The sequence below is a fragment of the Ambystoma mexicanum genome, chromosome 8, assembly GCF_040938575.1.
Source record: "Ambystoma mexicanum isolate Mex_15411 chromosome 8, UKY_AmexF1_1, whole genome shotgun sequence".
Lineage (NCBI taxonomy): Eukaryota > Metazoa > Chordata > Amphibia > Caudata > Ambystomatidae > Ambystoma > Ambystoma mexicanum.
The window spans coordinates 1,427,310,186-1,427,334,843 of record NC_090929.1 but is presented as its reverse complement, the minus strand read 5'-3'; the positions used below and the strand labels follow the sequence as shown (position 1 = coordinate 1,427,334,843).

Here is a 24,658-nt window from a genome sequence, read left to right as displayed (position 1 = left end):
GGCCTATGCAAGCATGTGATTCAAAGCAGATCCACAAGCCTCAGAAATATATATTATAATGCTGTATTTGCTGCACTATAGTTAAGTTGAGTATCGACATAAATAGGAAACCAAAACAATGAATTGCTAATAACTTTTCATTGAAATAATGTAATTTGCCTGAAATTTTGCAAACACAAAGTTTGTCATGTTAGCCGACCCCCCAGCCCCACCTCCTATCCCAGATTGGAATTTTTGGGAATGACGTTATATAAAATAAAAATGTCTTAAGAACGTAAAAAACGCTATTTTGTCCTAGTCCCAATTCATTTTCCCATAGAGAAAAAGTCCCAAATTTGCTCCAGCACACAGCCAAAACCGCTGGGCAGAATTGGACCAGGTGTGAAACTACTTGGACACGAAGCGTTGTGGAATAAAATGCCTTTTGGAAGAGGAAAAAATGAAATGGCATCGGGGAGTTTGGGGTGTGGGGGTGGCTTTTAGCTGGGTACCAAGGTCTGAGCATGAACGATTATGCAGATTCAGGGGTAATCTTCAATATTCAGGGTTACTTTTCCCTCTTTGGGTTTTACATAGATATTTTTTTAATGTATTTCACACGTATAATAAACATGAATATTTTCAGAATATTTGGGGTTATTTGTAGTGCACTGTAATAGAACCGCTTCTAGTGGGTCCAAAACAAGTTCTAGTGGGTCCAAAAGAAACATATTGGGGGAACATGTTGAGTGGACACAGCCAACGGGCCCTGGCTAGTGGCTCCCCTAGTCTTTTAAAATATCCAGTGGGCACTGCCGACGGCCCTTGCTAGTAGGCTCGAAAGACATGTAGAGTGGCAACCTAGTGGGTCCAAAAGAAACATATGGGGGGTGGACATGTACAGTGGCCACCGTCCCATAAAATAACTATGGTATAACAAAATCCTGAAGTTTACTGAGAAAACCTTAGTTAAGGTGCAGTTAAGTTGCGCAGATTTATTGCAACAAACCCCTTGAAACTCGGCGTGTTCACGTTGCAAACCTCATGAGCACATACATATTATAAGAGAAGGTATTCACAATGACATAAAAATGACATACAAACTGGCATTACGGGGACATAGCATTATGGAGGAAATGAACTGAGTGTGCCGGGTTAAGATGATCATGACTTCCCACATCTGCTGCATTTTAAGGGGTTTGTTGTGTTCAATCTGTGCAACTTAACTGCACCTTAACTCAGGTATATTCAGTGAATATATAATATACATGATTGTTTAGTTTCTCAAATGTGCACACAGACCCAATGCACAATGAAAAGAGAAAAACATTTAAACGTTGAATGGCAATCATTCACACACTTTCAGCTAAATTATAAAATGACTCGTTATGGCCGTTTATTATCAAATCAGCATACATAAAGGAATAAACTACATAAAAAGGTTAATGCAAAAAGGTTCATTATACTTCACTGTTAAAGCGCTAGCTGATTATCTCATCTCTGCGAAAACTGCACTAGGAGACATCGAAACAGGTGAACAGAGATTTGTGCTTAACGGGCAATAGAAATCAGCGCGTCCACCATTTCCCTGAAGCTTCTTCCATCTGCCTAATCTGGTGCTCTCCAATTTAAATCTCCCACAAATGCTGGATGGTATTTTTCCAGAAAGATGACTTAACCCAGTCAACCTGTTGCTCGGTTCCATGGGCATTCGGCCGTAATGCCACATCGAAACCGCAAGAGATAAACAAACACATCCCTTTCTCATGGGTGTGCAAAAGACAGCACTACAAAATTATTAAACGGCTGCTGGCATCTCTATTCAAAACAATCCTTAAAGCACTGCAAACTAGCATGGGTGACAAAAACAGGTTTTCTAATGGAAGGACAGATAGTGTTCAGACTTAGCATTAAAATGCAGATCTCACAGAAGAAGAACAATGTCCATTGCTTCTCTGTGCTCACCCAGTATGCATTTCACACAGACTCAATGTTGTAGTCAAAAACGTTACATTTCATTCCAAGATGGCCGCCGGCAGTGGAGGTCGCGTCTAGATCGCGCTCCCGCTGGGCCTAAACAAAAAAGCACTTCAAACGAGCTTTTCCGACGGTTCCCGCACTGGAATCAGAGCCTCAAGACCCAAGAGACAGGGGACACGGTGGCGATGGGAGACACCCCCGGCAACACAGCCCCCGGCGATCTCGCCGCCGAGAGAAGCAACCGCCCCTCCCCCACCGAGGGAGTAGCGGAGGAGGCCGCGCAGCGGCAGACCCGTGAAAGAACAGAGTCACGGGGAGAGGGCCGCCTACTACCCCGACGGAACAGGACCCGGCCCGGCACCAAGAAGAATGCACGCACCTCCACCGGGACGCCATCAGCACGGGGTGCGGTGGGCGGCACGGCACAGACGGGGGGAGAAAAGCCAGCGGCGAACACACAACAAGGGAACACAACCACGAGCAGCCGGATCGGCAGCAGCGAGGCACACAGGGATCGCCACTCCGGTGGTGAAGAGCGAGAGGAGGAGGAGGTACCATCCGGGCACGACACGCCGGGCATTGCTGGCACAGGAGAGGAGATCAAGAAACAGAGGTGAGTGCGCCCGCACAAGCGCCCCCCCCCCCCCTTTATACTATCCCCGGCACATAAGGCCACGATCAGGCGGGGGCAAATACACAAGACGCCGGCCCGGGCACGGAGGAGTGCCCCTCCCCATCTCCACATAACGACACTGGAGGGAGAAAAAGAACCCAATATTACTCAGGGCACCCCCACACTCAAGGAGGACATAGGAGTGGCAACAACAACAACCCCCCCCCCGATAAGAAAACTCTGGCAGTCCCGTGGGGGACCAAACATAGCCCCTCCAACACCGCCACCAGTCACCCCTTACAATCAAGGAGGGGGTCACAAGCAAAGGGGAAAGGGGCCCCCTCTCAACCCACACGGCAATCTCACAAACAGGACACAAATCTGCTACAAATGTGGTCCTCAGACGCCCAGGCAGTCCCAAGAGACAGGTCAGGAGAAGAACTCCCTACCGACACGCATCTCCCAAACCAGAGCGCTCTTCCCCCGACAAAGGATGATATGAAGGCCTGGTTTGCAGAGCTCCAGGACAAATTTATGTCCACAGTCCAGGACCAATTTGCCTCCATGAAAAACGAGATGAAGCAGGCGGTACAGGACCTGAAAACAGAAGTGGCCAAGCTGGAGGAAAGGACAGACACAGTAGAGAGAATCGTACAAAACATAGAAGAGGAAACGAAACAGAACAGCGAAACACAAGAACATCTGATCCGGCTAACCCATAACCTGGAAATCCAGTGTGAAGACCTGGAGAACCGATCCCGCAGATCCAACATCCGTATAAAGAATGTGCCCGAATCGGTGACGGACAAAGACCTTAAAACAGCGATACAAGAGGTGTTCAGAGATATAATCGAAGCACAAGAATCAGAGAACATCGGGATAGACAGAGTCCACAGGGTGGGTCCGAGAAGAACTGGCACCCCAGGGGAGAGACCCAGGGACGTATTAGCAGCACTCACGTCTTACCCACAAAAGGAACTGATCCTAAGGAAAGCGAGGCAGCTTGACCACATTAGGATGAATGGAGTGGAAATACAGTTGTACCAAGATCTGGCCTCAGCAACACTCCTAAAAAGAAGGGAAATGGCCCCATTGGTGAAGGAATTGGTGGCGAAAGAAGTCAGATACAAATGGACGTTCCCATTCGGCCTAATATTCGAGTGGGAGGGCAAGCAGAGAAGGGTGACTACTTGCGAGGAAGGGCTCAATATAATGGACAAGCAGATGGAGGAGACGGACACAGGGGATAGCAGGAGGAAAGGGGAGACCCACAAAAGGCTGAGAGGATGGGAAGTGGTGAGACAAAAGAAGAAACCAAATGGTTGGGGGAAAGCAGGGAAACCAGCAGGAGACCACTAGAGATGATCAAACAGGGCCGCCGGCTCGTCCCCCCTTGAAGGGAGGGGGCGGAAGAAGATTAACTAGAAAAACCTCAGATTACCAAGTAGAAGAGGCCCGGCGGCGGAATGGGAGGGAAGTAACCTAGGCAGAGGATGAAGCGGGGTTTAGGACCCCCCGCACAGTTAATCCCAAGCTATGAGAGGGCAGGGAGCGATAGGCGCAACGCCCTAGCAACCATAGGTGCCTGCGCCCTCCTCGGGATCGAAGTTGAATTCATGTTAATAGTTGGGGGGGAGTTGGGAAGTTGGGGGGGGGGGGAGAAGGGTGGGGGACAATCCAGAAGAGGGAAGGGATCACAGTATACGGGAACGATAATAGTACCAGCAGAGTAGAAGTGATGGGGAGGCTCAATTTTCTCACAAAATGTAAGGGGGCTGAACTCACCGGTGAAAAGGAAAAAAATGGAGGCCCTGGTGAGAAGGGAAAAGGCGGACATTTTGCTCCTCCAGGAGACACACATTAAGGCACAGGACAAAAAGAAAGTACACCTCAGAGGATATACGATCTGGGCGCAGGCGAATGCTGGGGAAAAAAGAGCAGGAGTAATGATTGCTGCGAAAGGGGGTCTGATGGCAAACCTCAGACACTCGAGTAGACAGGGAAGGGAGGTTCGCATTTGTTAATATCTCCTTAGAAGGCGATAGACTCACCCTAGCGGCAATATACTCGCCGAACACTGGGCAGGATGGATTTCTCCGGGACACTCTGGGGAAGCTGGAGGAATTTGCGAAGGGAGAGATAATTCTGGGAGGAGACTTGAACTTGGCCTGGCAACCTCACATAGATAGGAGTACGGGGGGAACGCAGGCACATGGGACCCCTTCCAAACAATTAAAGCAAAGGATGGAACAGATGGCACTACGAGACGCCTGGAGGGAAATAAGGGGACAAGATGCAGGATTCACCTACTACTCGCACGTGCACAACACAATGTCGAGGATTGACTATTTCTGGGTGTCGGTGGGACTGATGGGTAGGATCTGGGATATCGAAAAGGGAGCGATAGCTTTGTCAGATCACGCCCCGCTATGGCTCGATGTACAGGCCCCTGGAAGGGGAAGAGGTCTCTGGAGATGGAGAATGCCGTCCGACATTCTAACGGACCAGGTGCAGGGAGAGGATCTAAGGAACAAAATCAGAGAATACTTTGACCTAAACGACAATGGAGAAGTTCCACTGGGAACAGTATGGGAAGCCTTTAAGGCTGTAACCCGGGGACATGTCATAGCACAAAAGGCAGCCAAAGACAAACAACATCAAGAATGGGAAAGAACGCGCGAAAAGAAACTAACAGACATACAGGAGGAGCTAACACTCCATCCCACAAGAACCCTCAAGAAAGCAATGAAACACGTGCATGGTCAACTAGAGATGCTCCGCAACAAAAAAGCAGAGAGATCCCTACTGTATTTAAAACAGCGATACTACATCAAGGCCAACAAAGCGTACAAATATCTAGCAAGACAACTTAGAGAAAAACAGAAAGCAACGACGATCTTGAACGTCAAGGATGCGCAAGGTATACCTCATACAAACTCAAAGGACATAGGGGGGGGGGCCTTTAAGGCGTTCTACCAAGATCTATATGCAACGGAGTACCCGGACGAAAAGAAACAAGACAAGTTCCTACAATCTATTCCCATTCAGACAATAGCAGAAGAAGACAAACAGGCTTTAGAATCAAGGATTACAGAGGAAGAGGTCCACAGGGCAATAGCGGGCCTCCCCATGTCAAAGGCACCAGGCCCGGATGGCTTCACGGCCCAATTTTACAAAAAATATGCGGATACTCTAGTTCCATTCCTGACGAGGCTTCTAAACACTTTCAAGGACAGTCGGAACGTAACTTTTTCCATGAATGAAGCAAAAGTCCTTGTGTTCCACAAAAAAGGTAAATATCCCACTCTCCCGGGCTCATATCGCCTGATAGCCCAAATAAACCTAGATGCCAAAATCTACACTAGGGTACTGGCTGCCAGATTATCACCACTCCTTCCGACCCTAATAAACACAGATCAATCAGGCTTCATCCCAGGTAAATCAAAACACACGACAATTTAAGAAGAGTCATCCATCTTATAGAAAAAATAGGCTTCACCCACACAGCAGCAATCCTACTCTCACTAGACGCCGAGAAGGCCTTTGACCGGGTTGAATGGTCCTTCCTCCTTAAAACGTTGAAGCATATGGGGTTCGGAGAGCAGTTTATAAATATGGTTAAAGCCAACTACAACTCCCCATCGATAAGAAAAGCAATAAACGGAGAGGTCACGGGGAGGGTGGAGAGAACGAGGGGTACGAAACAGGGATGCCCCCTATCACCTCTGCTATATGCTATATTTTTGGAGCCTCTCCTAATCAAGATAAGGGAAACGGTGGGGGTAAGAGGGATCGAGATGGCGGACAGGCAACATAAAGTTATTGCATATGCAGATGACATGCTATTGGCCCTGGAAGACCCTGTGAACTCCCCGACAAAATCCATAGAAATACTGGAGGAATTTGGGGCGATCTCAGGCCTGAAGATTAACTGATTAAGAATCAGAGATTATGCTCCTTGCCGGAGACAAGGAGACAACAGAAACAGTTGCAGGCATGCAAAGTCTAAAAATAGTGGAGGAGGGTATCAAATACCTGGGGGTGACGCTAACACACAGAGCAGACAAGATTTATAAGAACAACTACACACATCTCCTAGCTAGTGTCAGGCAGGATCTAGAAAGATGGTCCCCGCTTAGGATCTCATGGTGGGGCAGAATTCAAGCAGTAAAAATGAATATACTCCCCAGGGTGCTCTACCACTTCCATGCCCTCCCAGTAACAGTCCCTAACTCCTTCTTCAAAGCACTCTCCAAAGCCATATTGCAATACGTGTGGAACAGGAAACCCCGGAGGATCTCCAGAGCCATTCTCACGGCACCTTCAAGAAATGCAAACGCATGTGGAAACTAACAGAAGCCGACCGCTACAGATACGAGCAAATAAAACACTGGCTAAGTACACCAGAGATCTTCCAGGCGGCCACAAGGGACCTTACACCATTTGAAAAGTACATAATTTCCAACCCAGGAGACAAAAAACTGGTGTCAACCCTTTATACCCACATTAACACACAAGGAGAGGAAATAAAATGGGCATACATGAGGAGATGGGAAGCCACGCTGGGGGAAGAAATAACCAGGCAGCAATGGGAAGAACTCTGGGCGGGTATCCCAAAACTCACCAGGGCAGTCCAAACCAGAGAAATGTGGTTGAAAATAATCACACAATGGCACTACACCCCAGAGAGGCTCAAATCAATGTACCCGGCAACGTCGGATCTCTGATGGAGGGGGTGCCCGGACGCAGGAACTTGGAGGCATATCTGGTGGGACTGCCAGGGAGTACAGGACTTCTGTAAGGAAGTGCGACTGGAAATCCAGAAAGTTTTCCCAGAGGCAGACCAAATGGGGGAAAGAGTGTGGTTGTGCGGATTTAAAGACCCATAGGCCAAGAGACTCCACAAAGCACAATGGAGGAGCTTCATGGGTTTAGTCATTGCGGCATGGGCAACGATAGCTCAAAGCTGGAAGAAACGAGACCCGCCGCTGGTATTCACCTGTCTGCAAAAGGTGTGGTCCCAAATGACCATGGAAAAGATTACGCACCATCTCCAGAACCAAAACAACACATTCATGAAGGAATGGGGACAAGTCCTAGAATATTTGAAATCAGACTACATGGATCAATGGTGTCCACATAACATTAAAATATCAGACATGTTCAGTACGTAAATGTTCCAGAAGTGAAAACTGATGAGGATCCACTCTTCCGGGGAGGGGGGAGGGAAGTTGGGAGAAATAATTGTGTTGATGTTTATTTTTGTATCAGAAAACAATAAAAATATGTTTTAAAAAAAAAACGTTACATTTCAAAAGCGATTTTCATCTTCCAGTGTGTCCTTAAAGGCCTAATAAATGACTGTATTTTTGTACATTGACGGTCTAACTTGCACTAGTAGCCTGAATGCCAAAAGCCCCACAAGATGAAAATGCATTCCCCGAGCAGAAGCTAATTGTATATGCATCTGCCTTCAATACAGTTAATGTACCATTCGAAAGATTTCATCTAAACAGCATTTTATGTTTGCAGCGCTTTGTCGCACTGCAGCAAGTAATTTGGAAAATGGTTTGTCCTCTGGTTAGGAGCCAGCATTAAATTAATAAACTAAAATATGGCATGGAGATCAGTTTTGGCTAACACTCTGTACCATATTATAAAAAAGTGGCAGTAGCATACTATCCATACCACCATCTTCCTGGAAAACGTGGTGGCAATCCATAGTCAAGAAATTGAGAAGTGGTGGAATCCCTACAATTTGACAAAGAGCTCCGCCGTCACTCAATTTAGTCTGCATAAATTTGCTTTTTAAGCTGGGCCCAAAACATGGCACGTTATGCTGCACCATGGACACCATTGGTGCTTCAGAGTTCTCCAGGGAGCACAGCAGTGTTTTATCCCTCCATATTTGAGCTTACCAGATACCTTTAAGAAAGGTCTTTGATGCCACTGGAAACCAAAACCATCTAGACTTTTGGGGAATTCAGACAGGGGTCACTTATTTTTCTTTACATTGTTGCCTTGAGAGAATTCAAAAACGTTCTTGAATGAAAATAATGGGAAAATGATGCGCAAAGACATGGATTAAAATTGGTAACAAAAATACCCCTACAATACTTTACATCTGAAATTAGCGACATGAACTTAGTTTGAACAGCACTTTAGTTTCATTATTTAGAGACATTCCTGCATGTACTCTGTAAGACTGTTGATGAAGTATGTGTCCCAACTGCTAAAGGGCTCTAGAACAAGCTACGGCAGTCACAGACACTCGCGATACGAGGTTTGATCAATGCACATTATCAACACTCTTTCTGGTATTATTAGAACTGTATTTGATGGCGTCACTTATACTAGTGGGGATATCTGTAGCTTTAAAAAGAAAAAAATAATACATTACACTGGCTTATATGGTTAAAATGACTTCACCCCAATAATATCCAATAATATCATAAACAAACTGGGAAAGAATATGGCAGAGTGTGTACTTTTATTTCATCATTTATATTTTTCTGGCAGTTCAGTTTAATTGTATTTAAATTATTCATATTTACTATTTGCAAAGGTGGTTTTCTTCAGGGCACTTCATAAGCAATGAAATCTATCAGAAAATGACCTTCTCCGGCACACAAGCAGTGTGAAAAGGACGGATGTACATTTCTTCCTGTAGTTTTTGGATAACAATGTCGGAGCCTGCAACAAGCAAGGGTAAAACCAGAGGGTGTTTCACAACCTAGTCACCAGGGATCCCATACTCGGGTGGCCAGGGAAAGGCCTTTGCTTTTGGATCCTGACTCTGGGGGTGGAAAAGCGATGGAGGATCACATGGGTACGGTGTCCTCAGGGAGTGGGGGAGAAGCACCTGATTGTGAGACATGGTATCCTTTTTTCCACAACCGATCTAACCCCTATCCCCACCTTTTTTATGGGAAACTACAGCTCCCATAATTCCTACACTTCACACGGACAACACTACTGAGCGAGGAAGATTAGGAATGAGGCCAGGAAGATTACCTCTACTGACTTGCAATGGATCTGTACCTTTAATGAGACCAGGCAGAGTAAGGCACGCAATCCTAACCACACACCTGCCACTTGTTAACACTCCCCGTCAGGTGGCGCACACAGGCACACGGAGCGAGAGGCTGGGTACGAGAAGGAGCAGCTCTTCCGCGGCTCATGCGAACCAGGCCGAATTTGGAAGGTCAAGGGGCTGATAGGCACTTGCGGTGAACGAGAGAGATCCAGATGAGAATTCCACACTTTCAGAAAGCCGCAAGCGTTTCAAGACTGAAACCGAGTGAGCAGAAAGGAGATACCTTCAAAGTACTGCGAGGTAGCCTGCTAGCCTCCCGGGTGAACGACAGAGTTGGGGAGGAGCAGAGGAGGCATTGGTAATGGCCCTGACTGCTACATGAAAGGATTTGAAGAAAGAAACCCAATTAACATGACCAGTGAGTTATCAAAAGCAACAAAAGTCTGGTTTGTGTTAAGTGACTAACGAGAGTTGAAGGTTGTACATGTGCCGATAAAACGCGTAAGGGAAAAGACAATTGCTGAATTGTGATGAAAGTAGAGTGGTCCTGCGAGGCAGAATACCACATTCTAAAGTCTCTGAAATGTTTGAAGTTAAGATAAAACGGGAAACGAAGGCAAGAAAGTAACTGTGATCCCGAATGAGAGTTGATGGTGTGAAAATCAAAGTATATGAATTCTGAATACGCCAAGAGGGCAAAGTACATGAACTTTGAAAGATGCCAAGAGGGCAAAACAAACAGAATAAGAAACTACAAGTACATGAAGCATTGGTGTTGCGAGGTGAGGAAGATTGTTGATTGATAAATTGTTTAAAGAAAGGTCGAAGTGGTCATGCAGAGGTCTATGGAAAATCCTTGCGGTTTCAAAATTCTTCAACAGTAAAAAGTCGGATAATAGAAAGTATGGGGAACGAAACCCCCACAAAGAGAAAAGACAGTCTCGAGCCCGGTGGAGGGAAGTCTGTGCTGAACTGTGGTAAAGTGAAAGTGAGTAGAACAGTGCATCTGTTGCAAAGCAGACAAAGCCTAAAGAACTTGTGGAACTGGCAAAAGCTTGAAGCTCAAGCCTGAACTGTTGAATTGTACCAGTAACCCAAAGTGTTGAAGACTGCTACAACTGTGCCATTCACCTATCCTTTTAAAGAAACTCCAGGTGCCCCATGCTTCTGAAAGTGGGGAAGGGAGTTGTTACTGAGGCCATTCTGACCTTTCTTTTAGGACACTATTTTTCCTTTTTATATCCCCTTTACAGATTTGTCAATTGAGAAGGAGTGCACATTTTTTTTTCTTCTTTTTTTTTTAGTATAGGCCTTTTTAGTTTGACTACAATTACTTGGACCTATTTGTTTAATGGTCAAGACCACTTCCATTCTAGAGTTAGGGCCAGTTACGAATTCTCCCCACCTTAATGAAATAGAAAATAAAGGTTTTTGAAACTTGCATCTATTGTCTGTGTCTACCATTGATACCATGCCTTCCTTACAAAAACCACTTCTATAGACCCCTTCTTTGCCGAGGATACACTTTCATCTATTATGGCACACTGTACGCCTTTGCTCAAACTGGGCGACAAATGTGTTATTGAGATGGATGTGCTAGAGGAGAAAACACATAATATGCCCCTGTGGTGTTGAAAGTGCAAGAGGGAGAGATCTGGCACCATCCAACTCTGCCAGTGTATGTCCTTTGACGCCCCTCCCCCCCTCAGTTAGGTGAATGTGCCAACTTAGAGGTCTCCAACACCAGGAATGGACTTGATGGGGATGAGTTTCATTGGACAAACCTTGCCAAAATAGCAAGGCAGCTCTCGCCGACCCCAACAGTAAAAAAAAAAGTCACCATTTTTGTTTTTAAGTTGGAACACGCGGGCTATTCCCACTTGTTCGAGCACGATGACCTATTGGAACACACACAGTTTTAGCACCATAACCCTTCAGGAGACCTAGTTTAAGCACCCATTAGTGATTGACTAATGGACTACACTTAACTCCCTTGCCATCCAGGGGCCCAGGAGCCACCCGAAGGGAGGCTTTGCCCTGGGGGTGAGAAATCCTCTTCGACTGATCAAGGATCCATCTCTGTGGCAGGGTGGTCTTTCCTGTGGATCCCTCTGCCTGCGCGGGCAGGATATTCTCATTAGCAACATACATGATCCCCCCATACAAAAGCAGCCATGCAGCAGTGATCAAGGCAGCGGAGGTCATTGCCTGCAACTCTTCAATGGATACTAGAGCTTTGATTTGTGGGGACATTAATGCAAAAATGCCCAAGATTGATCTGTAAAGTGAGCAGGACATGGAACATCTGCCCATCACTATCAGAGGTGGTGGTCCATTTGGGAACTGTAAACATAGAATCTGCTGGGCTACTATGTTATACTCAGCGGGCTTCTCGATGGCCAACGGGGTTCACTCCTCAGATGTCCCACCAGTTCACCCGTGTGGCACCCGGGGGAGTAGAATCTTGGATTATGTCTCGAATGCAAATTCCACTTCCTTGTCACAGATCGATGTGCCTGCCAGCGCCACAAGAGCAACCATTACCCTTGTGTGGCGTGCCTACGTTTCCAGATGGCTCCACTCGGTCCTGTTACCACTTGTCGCCTGAATGTTAACCCTACATTAAATCGGGTAACATGGAGTTATGGAAACATTGGCAAGGCTTCGCAGGTGGCACAATCTAAATTGATTGCATTCCCTGATGTTGCTCTTGCTGTCAATAGTGACCTCTCTAGAGGGGATGCTAAAAAGGTTATGACTCAATTTGAGGACTGTATCAGGATTATTAAGTAGTGCTCCACAGTTGAGCCCCCTGTTGGTGAAAGGGCGGGGATTGGTCTAAGAAAACCACACTGCAATGTATTCGACAAAGCTGTCAGAGACAAAAAGAGCACTACGCAGTGAACTTCGAACTTTGGCCAGATTGGCACTAAACCTGTTAGATCAAGAACACAGGGTGAAAGTGAGCAAAACCAAGTACCAACACAGGCTAAAACGAGTTATGTTCCATGTGGAGTGCGCTCGATGGCAGGCTCTAGTACACTTGTCTTTAACAAACAATTTTGGTCTTCTCTGGAAGATGGTCAACGGCAGGGCTGGCTGTAACAGAGCTATTAATGGAGTTGCTGAAGCCTCCTGGATAGCCCATGTTGAGCAGGTATTCAGAAATAAAAGTGTCAGATTTTATAATGGGGGTGAATGACATCAGCCTTCTCATTACTGCCAGTAAAGCCTTGAGGGCTCCTGGTCCCGTAAGGATCTGTATGTAATTGAATTATCAAGACAGATCCTGCAGTTTGGGCTAACTTCTCTACATTGGCTGTTCCAATATATTTGTGTTACACAAACAATATCTTCTTGGCGGGACAGTATACATTGTCCCGGTATTAAAGAAAGGTAGCCACAACAACCCTCCTAACTACTGCCTAGTGGCCATGTTAGATGCCTCTGCAAAGATCTTTGCCCACGTTTTACTTAATGAGTTGGAGGAGTGGGCAGAGCTAAACAACATTATTCCCTTCAACCAAACAGGATTTCGCAGAGGCACTAGCACTACTGATAACAGCTTAGCCTTGGTTACCATTATTCGACAGGCATGAATGATACAGAAACTACCAGTATACACAGCCTTAATCGATTTCAGTGCTGCGTTCAACATGGTTGATTGGAACAGGCTTTGGACTAAATTACAAAGCTGGAACATCCCCTCCGGTCTATTGAAAATTATTATTTACCTGCATGAGGGCACTAGGGTTAAGGTCTGGCTATATCAGGTTAGAGGGACTTCTAGATGGATCTCCACCCAGAACGGCCTCAAAACAAGGCTGTATTTTAGCCCCAATTTTGTTTCATTTAGGTCTCTGCGATCTTGGAGGAGCCATCCTGAATCCCATTTCTATCCCTCCTGAAGCTGGGTACCACCCACCTGCAGTGGATGGGGTATGCAGAAGATCTTGTTCTGATGGATCTCACGCCGGGGGACCTGCAGTCACCTGGTCACTTCGGAAAGTTTACTCTGATACAAACTCACTAATCGGGAACATCTCTCAAACTAAAATCGTGTACTTCAGTCCTGTCGATAAAAATGTTAAATCCATCCGATGGGAGATGGAGGGGGTACCAGTTTGAGGTCATCACAGAGTACAAATACTTGGCTATCTATTTGGATTGTAAACTAAGTGGAGAAGAGAATCTGGATCAGATTAAGTTGAGATCTTCGCTGATCGCGCAAGTAGCATTAGGTCATTCGCCCATAAGGGTGGGGGATTCTCAATCAAGGCATTGCTATGCATGTACCAACTTAAAGATCTTACCTATCATTTTATATGGGGCTGAAACTTGGGCTCTGCCAAAATCATTAGAAATGTCTAGATTTGAACGAACCATAATTAAGAAATTGCCGAGACTCCCACCCTGGACCACTACCGAAATGGTCCATCTTGAATTAGACGTAGTCCCCATTTATGTTAAGGCTCACCTTGGTTATCCTTCCACTTACTGGACAATCACGCTCCAATTAAATACCCTTAAGGGGATGATGCACAAAGTGCTCTTAACACAAGCAAGCTTGATGCCTAGTGAGACTCTGTACCATTGCAGAAAAATGGCTGACTTTAGTGCCAGAGCCTGTTATCCAAGTGCCTCTCAATGTCTTTAAAAAAAACAATGAAATCTATCCTGCATACATTAGCAAAGAGCAGCTAATTGTAAATTTAGCAACGAAAAATAATGCTACTGCGTTTTTGGAATATGCGCAGAAACAGGTAGCAATGCCAGCCTACATATCTCACTTTGTGGGTAATAATCTGGTATTGGATTATCTTAAACCAATATTTAACACATCAAAAACATTGGAGAAGTGGGTGCTTGGCTTAAGATACCGAGACATAATAGGTTCTGTCGGCTGTGTGGGGGAACTGTTAATTTTCTGTTCTCATGTGACTCTACTACTAGATACTGTCGGGGGAATGCTCCGTTAGCTGCTGGCCTCACTGGACCCCATTCTAATGTTGAACTGTGGGCTATGTTCATGAGTGGAAACCACAAGGCTAGTATCATTTATTTCACTATTTTGTGGAGGAAAGTAGTGGTTACACTAGAATTACTGTCTTGATCCATCGATGCGTTGGCATCTTTTAGTTATGGGCATTATTCGACGGTTGTAAGCTATACGAGTTTGCTGCTGAATTTTAGATTATGTGCTTATTTCTGCATTTTTTTTCTGCTTCTTTTAAAGGATTTTAGGAATTTTGACTGTTTAGCATTAAAAGTTGGTATTTGCCAATGTATGATACTATAAATAAAATAATGGTAATTTTGCAAGGGACTTGAATCAGGATATAAGCAAATTTTTACTGTCACCAGTGACCTTCCACAGTGCTTTAAATGCTGGGGTAACTGGAACCTACCAGTAATTATGGGGTCAAATATTTGACTACATTTGCAGCAATACATTAACACTTTTTAAAATGATCCAAGAAGATTTTGTAAACACTTATGTTTATATGGCAACTCCTGTTCCCAATTTAATTAACATAAATCTGGACAAATAAGAATCCAGGTATTCTACGCTTGATATTGTACACGTGCCAAGACTTCTTTCATCGAAAAAAGGACTGTCTTGTCTAATATGCAGAGAGAATCTGCATGCACAGTATCGGTAGTGACTGAAAAAGCTAGAAGATAACATTGTGTTTAAACCCCAAACGGAATTACCAGAAGATTACACTACCAAATTCCCCATTTTAAAAACCTTTCTGTAATTATGTAGATCTTTAGTGTTATGTCTTTTTTTGCCAACCAGTTCTTGCTTTCTTGTTTTTCATCAATAAAGCCTAGTTTAAATAGGGTCTTACAGGATTTGGAGTAGGACCACCCCTATCTAGCCCAGTTTCCTTCCCAAAAAGCCCCTTACCTGTTAACTCTCCTCATGCCTTCCTTCCTTTTCCTATTGCCTTTTTTGCATCTCCTTCCCTTTAGCATTATCCCTACGTCAACATTAATTTTCTAGCCATTTCTGTCCTAGACTTGTGCTTATAAGCAATCCCTAACTCTACCTATTTTTTCTAACCCTGATGTTTGGTTTACTTTTTTTTCTGCTTTATAGGCATGATCTCAGTACAGTGGCAATTAGACATGGTATAGTAGTGTTTTTTCCACAATTACATTAATTAGCATAACAGTAGCGCAACAAATTCTCCCTTGAATGGGACCCATCCACGAGAACACAAAATTGATTTTGTATAATATTCTGCATAGAGCATACTCATAACCCACCAGTCTTATGGAGTCAAAACATTCCTCTATGGTGGGATATTGAAGATACTGGCACCAAGCTGGAGTTGCATATAATATATAAATGCCCCAAGATTATTGTATTTCATGCCAGGGTCTCAGACTTTATGGATAGGACACTACTTGCGCAATCCACCTTTTTTGCACCAAATTAGCCATACTTTCATCAGACCATACAGGTTAGCAATCAGAGGGGGTGCAAAATGGTGGTTGTTGACACTAGCCCTGGCGAGGAGGCTAGTACTACTCCCAATTGGCTAATCTCCGCTCTTAACAAAGCTTCCCAGGGCAGCCCTCTGCCTGTGCAGCCCCCGCGGCTAAGGGCCCCAAGGCAAAGGGCGGCTCCCGCAGTAGCGGCTCCAGATAGTGTCTGCAGGTGTCAGCAGGGGACGCAGCCACCCACTAACCTAAACCTAGCCTAACCACCAACCACCCCCCATGCCTCAGTGGCACATACAACCAGTCACTCTGGGCCATTTCACCTAGTTTTCGTTCAACGCACTGAGCTCAAGAGAAGGACAAGCAGTACCCCCTCCCGAGTCCCCGGGCACAGTGTCCTACTCTAACGCCCAACAACAGCCAACTACAAGGTGGTTGCAAAGGCATAATCCCACCTGTAAACCAGCAGTAGCAGCCGGCCGTACGTGCCATACGGGGAACAGACTGCCATCAACCAGCATCAACAGATAAGGCCATATCTAAACTCGATCGCCCTCACCGCTCAGACTCTTGCACCAGAGAGACCACAAATAATGAGACCATGCTGTCCACAATGGACAAAGATCGCTGCACCCGAACAACATCGAAGCCCATGGTATGTATACCTTACACCACGTCTGCGGACACAGGCCGCATGCACTGCTAAACATCCATGCACCATAGAATGCAGCTAAGGCTATGCTCATCCGGTCTAGCAGCGCATATAGCCGTCCACACAAACACATGACGTACCTCAACACCTCTGCCACTAGCATATATTGACTACCAATGAAAATAAATTTGATATAGCTGGCCACACATCGACCATATCAACAATAGCAGTCTATTGCAAACCACCAACAGCGCCCACCCCTGTGCCTGACCTTTCTTGGGCTGCCTAGTGGAGCCTAGCCAGCCACCTAAGTCCTAGAATGGCGAAAATGCACACATGCATCTCCTAACCTAAAACTCGTAAAACCTCCAGCACATGGACTACGGTCACCGAGGGCGTTCCAACTACAAAGCGCATTGAGGCCATTCAAGTGGGGAAAGAGCGCTATATAAATAACCAAATACAATACGATACAATACAACTGGGAACAACCCACCGAGGAGAATTACAAGGGAATGACTTAATATGATCAGTGGGTGCATTTAAGTATCTGATATACACAAAAATTGGCACACTGTACCAAACAGCCATTTGGACCAGATTTCTCGAAGTGCAGTGTTCGGTTGAAGACATATTTTATGCTATGAATGCAGATATTGGGCTCTGCATTATGGCAAGGGCACTGGCAAGGTATCATGGTGTGTGAATGAGGAGACTGGGGGATGATCAATCAGCAGAGGTTGATTGTTGCATTATGATGCTATGAAAAATGCAAAATCAATGATTCTCAAAGAATATTCTATTGGCTATTATCTTCAGGCATAGTTATTGATCCTCTACACTGGTATTTTGTGTGGCCATCTTACACTGTCCCGAAGCAGTCTTATCAGGCATTTATTTCAAATTAATGAAAAGGTTACCTCTGCGAACTGGGTGGTGGATGTTAAAACTGCACGGAGGCCTTCAATCAGCTCATCCTTTGTGATGCCATGTGGGTCGCTTGGTGGCTAGAACAAAATGTAGGATAAACTCAATAAGGTAACTACCTTTAAAAGAAACATAAAACATTGCAAAGCATCTCTTACATTGAACAATGCACATTATGTGTTCCAAAACAATAGAAATAAGCTGCAGGACTAGTTTCCTAGGATTGGTATGATTTGACTGTGGTCCAATTGTTCACGGCAGATTTGGCCGTAGCCAATTTCACCTTGGACCAAATTTAGCTGCAGGCAAAATCATTCCAATCCATCCCCCTTTCCCCTCCCTCCCTCGCCCCCAATACATCCCTACCTCCCCCCACCTCCCTCTCCCCACTTAGCTTTCACTGTTGCCTCTGCATCGGACCCTGCAGCATCAGTTCCGTCCCTGCAATGCGGGTCGGAACTGACGCTGTAGGTTCCCTTACTTTTTTTTTAAAGTCCCCTGGTTCCAATGTTCCAATGTCCTGGAAGCGGGCGGAACCACTGCAACCCCCATTCCCATTATTGCAAGCAAGGGGAGCGAGGGACACTCCCGCAACCCCGGTTCCCCTTGTTCGCTTTTATGGGACCGTATGGCCCATTTGACCGAATTTCTGGTTGTACGATCATTTCCTACAGCCTAAATTCGGTCAAATGGGCCATACGGTCAACATAACTCAGTCAAATTGGCCAATACCAGTTTACCATCATCAATTTATAACATTTCTCCTTAACTTTGACCCTAGTAAACACAATCTGTAATAAATTGTTATCAGCAAGGCTATGATTTTGGGTATGAGTGACAGCAGCTTAGATCTTTCCATTTGCTCCTGTGGAGCAGGACTAGTTAATTCACTTTAGTCTTCTATAAAGCTGCTTTTAAGATAACCTTTTTTGAAGCAATGTTTTTTATCTGACCCCTGTCTGGGATTAATGTGTGGCTGTCATGACAATAGTGAATTCAAGCCCCCCACCTGCCATGTGACCCACATGTCCTATGTGATCGGTTGACAATGTGGCGCATTGACTGTGTGCGGTCTGCACACTGCACACATATATTTTGCAATATTTTTCAAATACACTGCAAATATTTTGAGTGCTACCAGAAGCAAAGACAAGCACTCAGAAAAGCATCAGAGATTACATCAGATAATGAGGCTGCACCTCATGGATTCAGGTGTGCATGAAGCCTCAACCAGGTAAACTATGGCAGTATGTGTGCTCCGTTAATCTTGTGCCTAGCCATGCCCTTAACGCTTTGCTCCATTTCTACATTTACAGCCCCTACTGTGCTAACCCTTTCCTTTATAGTGTTATTTGTTGTGTGTCGCATCCCACATCTTACAGTCTCCCAGGGATACTTTCCACTATGCTATTTTTTTTACGGCCCCTTCTCATCCATGCCAATTTTCCCCCATGCCACGTCCCTTTTGTTCCTCTTCCCGTCCATTCCCATGAGCACATTTATTCCTGTACACATCATGCTCCTACCAGTTTCCTTGAGCTGTATTTCATCCTATGCTCCTTCACTCTGTACCCCTACCACCTGTGCACCAAACAGATACACGTAATTATACATAAAGGCCAAACTATTGGCTTAGTAAATGCTGGTTTTATATGATTTACTTGAAAACATAATTGGAAAAGGAAGAACAGATGTCAGAGGGTTGTCCAACACAAAAACATCTAGTGTTTCTGGGACAGGAACTGCCTGACCCTCTTCTTTTTTTTTTTAGACACACTTAGTCCTGAAAATGTAGTGTGTGAAGTACACAATATACAATTCGTTTTTATTTTAATAAATATTTACTTGCTCATGGAAAGATACACATTAAAATTCTTATGAACAGACATCAAAGTGAACTAATAAACCAAAACAAGTCCCAGAATCACATGACAAACTACTAACATATGAATCAACTAACAGAACAACACAATCAGACATTAAACATATATACACAGTAATCCCATCTGTTTATAAACTGGCTGTACATAATTCTGTAAATACACTGGACATTTATCAGGGGCTAAAGAGTAAGAGGCAGAAGAAGAGCCAGAGTAAGGAGTAGGAGGAGGAAGGGGAAGGGGAAGAAGAGCTGGACATTTTGAGATCAGCAGCTACAAACCATTAAAATACTCCTCAAATGCTGGAAATCTAACTGTAGCGAATGGCTGGCTGCCCTTGGAAGCTCAGTGGACACCTTGAAGTCTAACCCCATTCATATCGGAGATTGGATTGGAACCAAGAAAAGAAAGCCAGCTATAAATTGTCCATCAACTGCCCTGTGGAAAGTCGTGTGCTGAACCAATTGCCATCATATCTAAAGAGATTCCCGTGTGCAAAATTCAGAGACCTTTTACTGTGCCTAAGGTTAAACATATTGCCTACCAGGGAGGTCCTATCACATCGAAAACAATTGAAGGGACAGAAGGAGTTGTGTTGCTTTTGTGAAGATCCCACACACAAAGAAACATTGAGACATCTCTTGACTGACTGTTCGGCCTTGAACAAGATCAGAAGTAAATATCGGGACGAGCTCCCAGTGAACAAACTCACTCTGATTGCGGATGAACAATGGAACTCCCTGTTGTTGGGAGAACAAACAGCACTCATCTTTTTAACTGACTATATGTAACATTTTGTTTGATAAAGAGAAGGAATTAAGTGAGGTTTGTAACAAACCAATACACTAACAAAAAATAAAAAAAGAGTTGTAGGAGGAGGAAAGGCCAAAGGAGGGGAGGAGCAAGAGCAACAGCCAGAGGAGGAGGAGGAGGAAGAAGAGCCAGAGGCGGAGGAGGAAGAAGAGGCAGGAGGAGGAGGAGGAAGAAGAGCCAGATGAGGAGGAGGAGGAGGAAGAAAAGCCAGAGGAGGAGGAGGAAGAAGAAAAGCCAGAGGAGGAGGAGGAGGAATAAGAGCCGAAGGAGGAGGAGGAAGAATTAGAGCCGAAGGAGGAGGAGGAAGAATTAGAGCCGGAGGAGGAGGAAGAAGAAGAGCCAGAGGAGGAGGAGGAAGAAGAAAAGCCAGAGGAGGAGGAGGAAGAATTAGAGCCGGAGGAGGGGGAGGAGGAAGAATTAGAGGAGGAGGAGGAGGAAGAATTAGAGCCAGAGGAGGAGGAAGAATTAGAGCCAGAGGAGGAGGAGGAAGAAGAAGAGCCAGAGGAGGAGGAGGAAGAAGAAGAGCCAGAGGAGGAGGAGGAAGAAGAAAAGCCAGAGGAGGAGGAGGAAGAAGAAAAGCCAGAGGAGGAGGAGGAAGAAGAAAAGCCAGAGGAGGAGGAGGAGGAATAAGAGCCGAAGGAGGAGGAGGAAGAATTAGAGCTGGAGGAGGAGGAAGAAGAGGAGCCAGAGGAGGACGAGGAGGAGGAGGAGGAAGAAGCAGAGCCAGGGGAGGACAAGGAGGAGGAGGAGGAAGAATAAGAGCCAGAGGAGGAGGAAGAAGAGGAGCCAGAGGAGGAGGATGAGGAAGAAGAGCCAGAGAAGGAGGAGGAGGAGGAAGAAGAAGAAGAGCCAGAGAAGGAGAAGGAGGAAGAAGAAGAGCCATGAGGAGGAGGAGGAAGAAGAAGAATAGCCAGAGAAGGAGGAGGAGGAGGATGAGGAAGAATAGCCAGAGAAGGAGGAGGAGGAGGAGGAGGAAGAAGAGCCAGAGGAGGAGGAGGAAGAAGAGCCGGAGGAGGAAGAAGAAGAGCCAGAGGAGGAGGAAGAGCCAGAGGAGGAGGATGAAGAAGAAGAGCCAGAGGAGGAGGATGAAGAAGAAGAGCCAGAGGAGGAGGATGAAGAAGAGCCAGAGGAGGAGGATGAAGAAGAAGAGCCAGAGGAGGAAGAAGAAGAGGAGCCAGAGGAGGAAGAAGAAGAAGAGGAGCCAGGAGGAGGAGGAGGAGGAAGAAGATGATCCAGAGGAGGAGGAGGAAGAAGAAGAAGAGCTGGAGGAGGAAGAAGAAGAAGAAGAGCTGGAGGAGGAAGAGGAAGAGCCAGAGGAGGAAGAGGAAGAAGAAGAGCTGGAGGAGGATGAAGAAGAAGAGCTGGAGGAGGAAGAAGGAGGAGGGGGAGGAGGAGGAGGAAGAAGGAGGTGGAAGAAAAGCCAGAGGAGGAGGAAGAAGAAGAGCCAGGAGGAGGAGGAGGAAGAGCCAGGAGGAGGAAGAGCCAAAAGAGGAGGAGGAAGAGCCAAAAGAGGAGGAGGAGGAAGAAGAAGGGCCAGGAGGAGGAGGAAGAAGAAGAAGGGCCAGAGGAGGAGGAGGAGGAGGAACGACACAACCGGGAGTACACCGCGAGTGCTGTTAGCTGTCCACTGACCATCTGCACTGCGTACTGCCCGCAACCTAACATCTGTGTGATCCCTCTACACACAACCCAGTTTTTCGCTTACGAGCAACTTTCTCCTTCTTTGTCCCATCTCATGGAAATCTCTCCAACAAGGCTTTTGCACAAGCGACAATGAGCTCTGCCTATGGACAAGCCATTTTGATTCACCAATTCTACAGCAAACCGGTAACAAGTTCCATGTACCGGTAAAACCCTCTTAGTAAACAAACCTGACTTTACTGATAAGCATTTTCACACAATGCCACACGACCGGCAGCCTCCTTTGCCATTGTTCCCAAAATTGTATAGCTTTACCTCGCCCGAATGCTAACAATCTCCTTCTTTTCCCCGACTTCATGGATTATTAATTAAGCGAGTGAACGTGTCTGCCAGTCAGGATCTGTGCGCGTTCCCTCGGCTTGAACTCGCAAGTTAACAGGCCAGATAAAAATCACCTGTGATTTCGAACTCTCATTGTTGCATTGCATGACAAGGTGGTGAAGTGGGCCAGAATAATAAGACTAGCTGATCAGGATTAACTGGCTTTCTTAAATCCAAAGCCCAAACACTGCCTTCAAAACCTATTAGGACATGTCGCTTAACGATGATTATGCTGAAGCTAGTAATTGCAACAAGCGATAAAACAGCCCACCACCATCCTCATCTTTTAAAGACTCCGTTCAATCTCCCTATTTCACGAGTCCACAATCAAAAACGCTGGCAAACTGGCCCTACTGACATCAGACAATATTGGCCGATAAACAGTGCTACGCAGGCCGCCTTAGATGCTGTACATGACAAACAGCGTTTGAATCCCCAACTACTCGAAGACAACTCTAGCACAACACTACTTACACTCCCCTCCACTTCTACACAACTGAATCCAGAAATCTCTGATACATTACGAACGTGCTTCACACCTATAGAAACGATTCACGAGACAGACATTCTCCACCCCAAACGCGATATCTCCTCATGTATCCGCCCAAAGCACAACAGCCATAAACTCAAGTGCCAAACAGCTAGATCTGTCAGATTATCCAACTCCCCTAATCTATACTTAACAGAAGAACCGCCGGATACACTGAATACTACATCTTCCAAACATTCCTCAAACGATTCATTTTCAAAACCTGAGCCACAACACTCTTTTGGCTTCCAGCATTCAACTACAGCGGCTCTTGACACCACCTTATCAGCGCTCAACACCAGCATTATGGCAATAGCCAAGTTGTTTGAAACAATGGACTGCAAAATAAACACACAAAACAGCATAGCGAACTCTATGGTGACAAAAACAGACTGAATTGCAGGAGAATTGATGTGCATTGGAAACCTAGTACTAACTATCAACTCAACCCTACATGGCACATCACCATACCAAAAACCTCCAAATCCGACCAGGATCGGATCCAACCGAAGAGCAGCCCCATTCCCATCAACCACTGCGATAATTGAGATTGGCTCTCCAACTCCATCACTCACAGTAATGGAAAAAGTGTCAAAATAGACATCTCCAAATCGGAGATCAGTGATGAAGGAAAAAAAAAAAATCAGATTCCGACCTTCGATCTATTTCATAAACAAACTTGCAGGGGGAGAAAAAAAAATAAATAATAAAAAAATAATCGCAATGAATCTCTGGTCCCCCAATTGGGGAAAAAAAAGCTAAAAAATGCTAAACAAAAAGCACAAAAATGAATTGATGGACTATAATTACCACCGTGATGCAACGGTGAACTCCAGTACTCTGGTTGAATCGAGAATACAGTCTTCAAATGCAGAAGCAGGAACAAATGGAGCTGCTCTCCGGGTGAGTGAACAATTGAAAACAATTGCTATTGTGCCCGTGATGAAATCTATAGTTGCGAATACTGTGATTGTAAATAGAAATAATGTACAGGAATAATCAATTGATGATAAACTAATGAATAGGTCTACTTATCTGAATAATACTATCCCACAAACTGAAATAAATCAACAGTCTCCATTGTATCGAACCACAGTTGATCAACACTAGATAAATTATGCGTGTGAATTTAGACATGGACTATCCCTCATTTCAACCATTAGACCGAAAAGAACACAAACAGATAAAGCACAAGCAATGAAATGCACATCACAAGAGTGCTCGGCGGCCCATGCGCCACTCTGGAGCGACGGCCCAACAAATAGCCTACCAATGCAAAGCGATATTACAGTACTACTAGACTCTGACGGACTGATCCCCACAATTTTGGATAGGCAACATTCAGATCCCAATCCAAATAGAACATTGCTAACTTTATTTCAATCAATTCCTGAGCTAGCAGCAAAACGTTCTGAAGATATCAAATCCATTGTCTTTATTGACTCACTGAACAGAGACATTGTAGCTCTCACATTAACATCAAATATTGTAAAAAATGTACTATGGCAGACAAGAGCAAAAGTAGAAGCAAAGGGATTTCTTAGGCATCTGCAACCTCACCAGAAAAAACAGATCCAGTCGAAACATCTGCGCACTCAGTACCACCCACAACTTGCAAATGTTCTTGCAATTTAAAATGTAATAACCAACCGAACACAGCCAAATCCAACATACCAGGTCCAACTAATCCTAAATCGACTTGGTTATCGCAAGTGGTGCAAAACAAGACCAGACCCAACAACGGTTAGACTTATTCTGAGAAACATTACACACT

The 24,658-nt window shown here is 45.2% G+C and overlaps 1 protein-coding gene across 2 annotated transcripts in view; it reads right to left on the bottom strand.

The window, feature by feature from the left end:
* MMS19 (MMS19 homolog, cytosolic iron-sulfur assembly component) overlaps positions 1-24,658 on the bottom strand; it is a 1,998,114-nt gene that overhangs the window by 1,412,971 nt on the left and 560,485 nt on the right. For both annotated transcript variants that reach the window (XM_069611573.1, XM_069611574.1), the window contains exon 9: positions 17,634-17,720. In XM_069611573.1, coding sequence (XP_069467674.1) covers positions 17,634-17,720 — 87 coding nt within the window. The remainder of the gene's footprint in view (positions 1-17,633; positions 17,721-24,658) is intronic.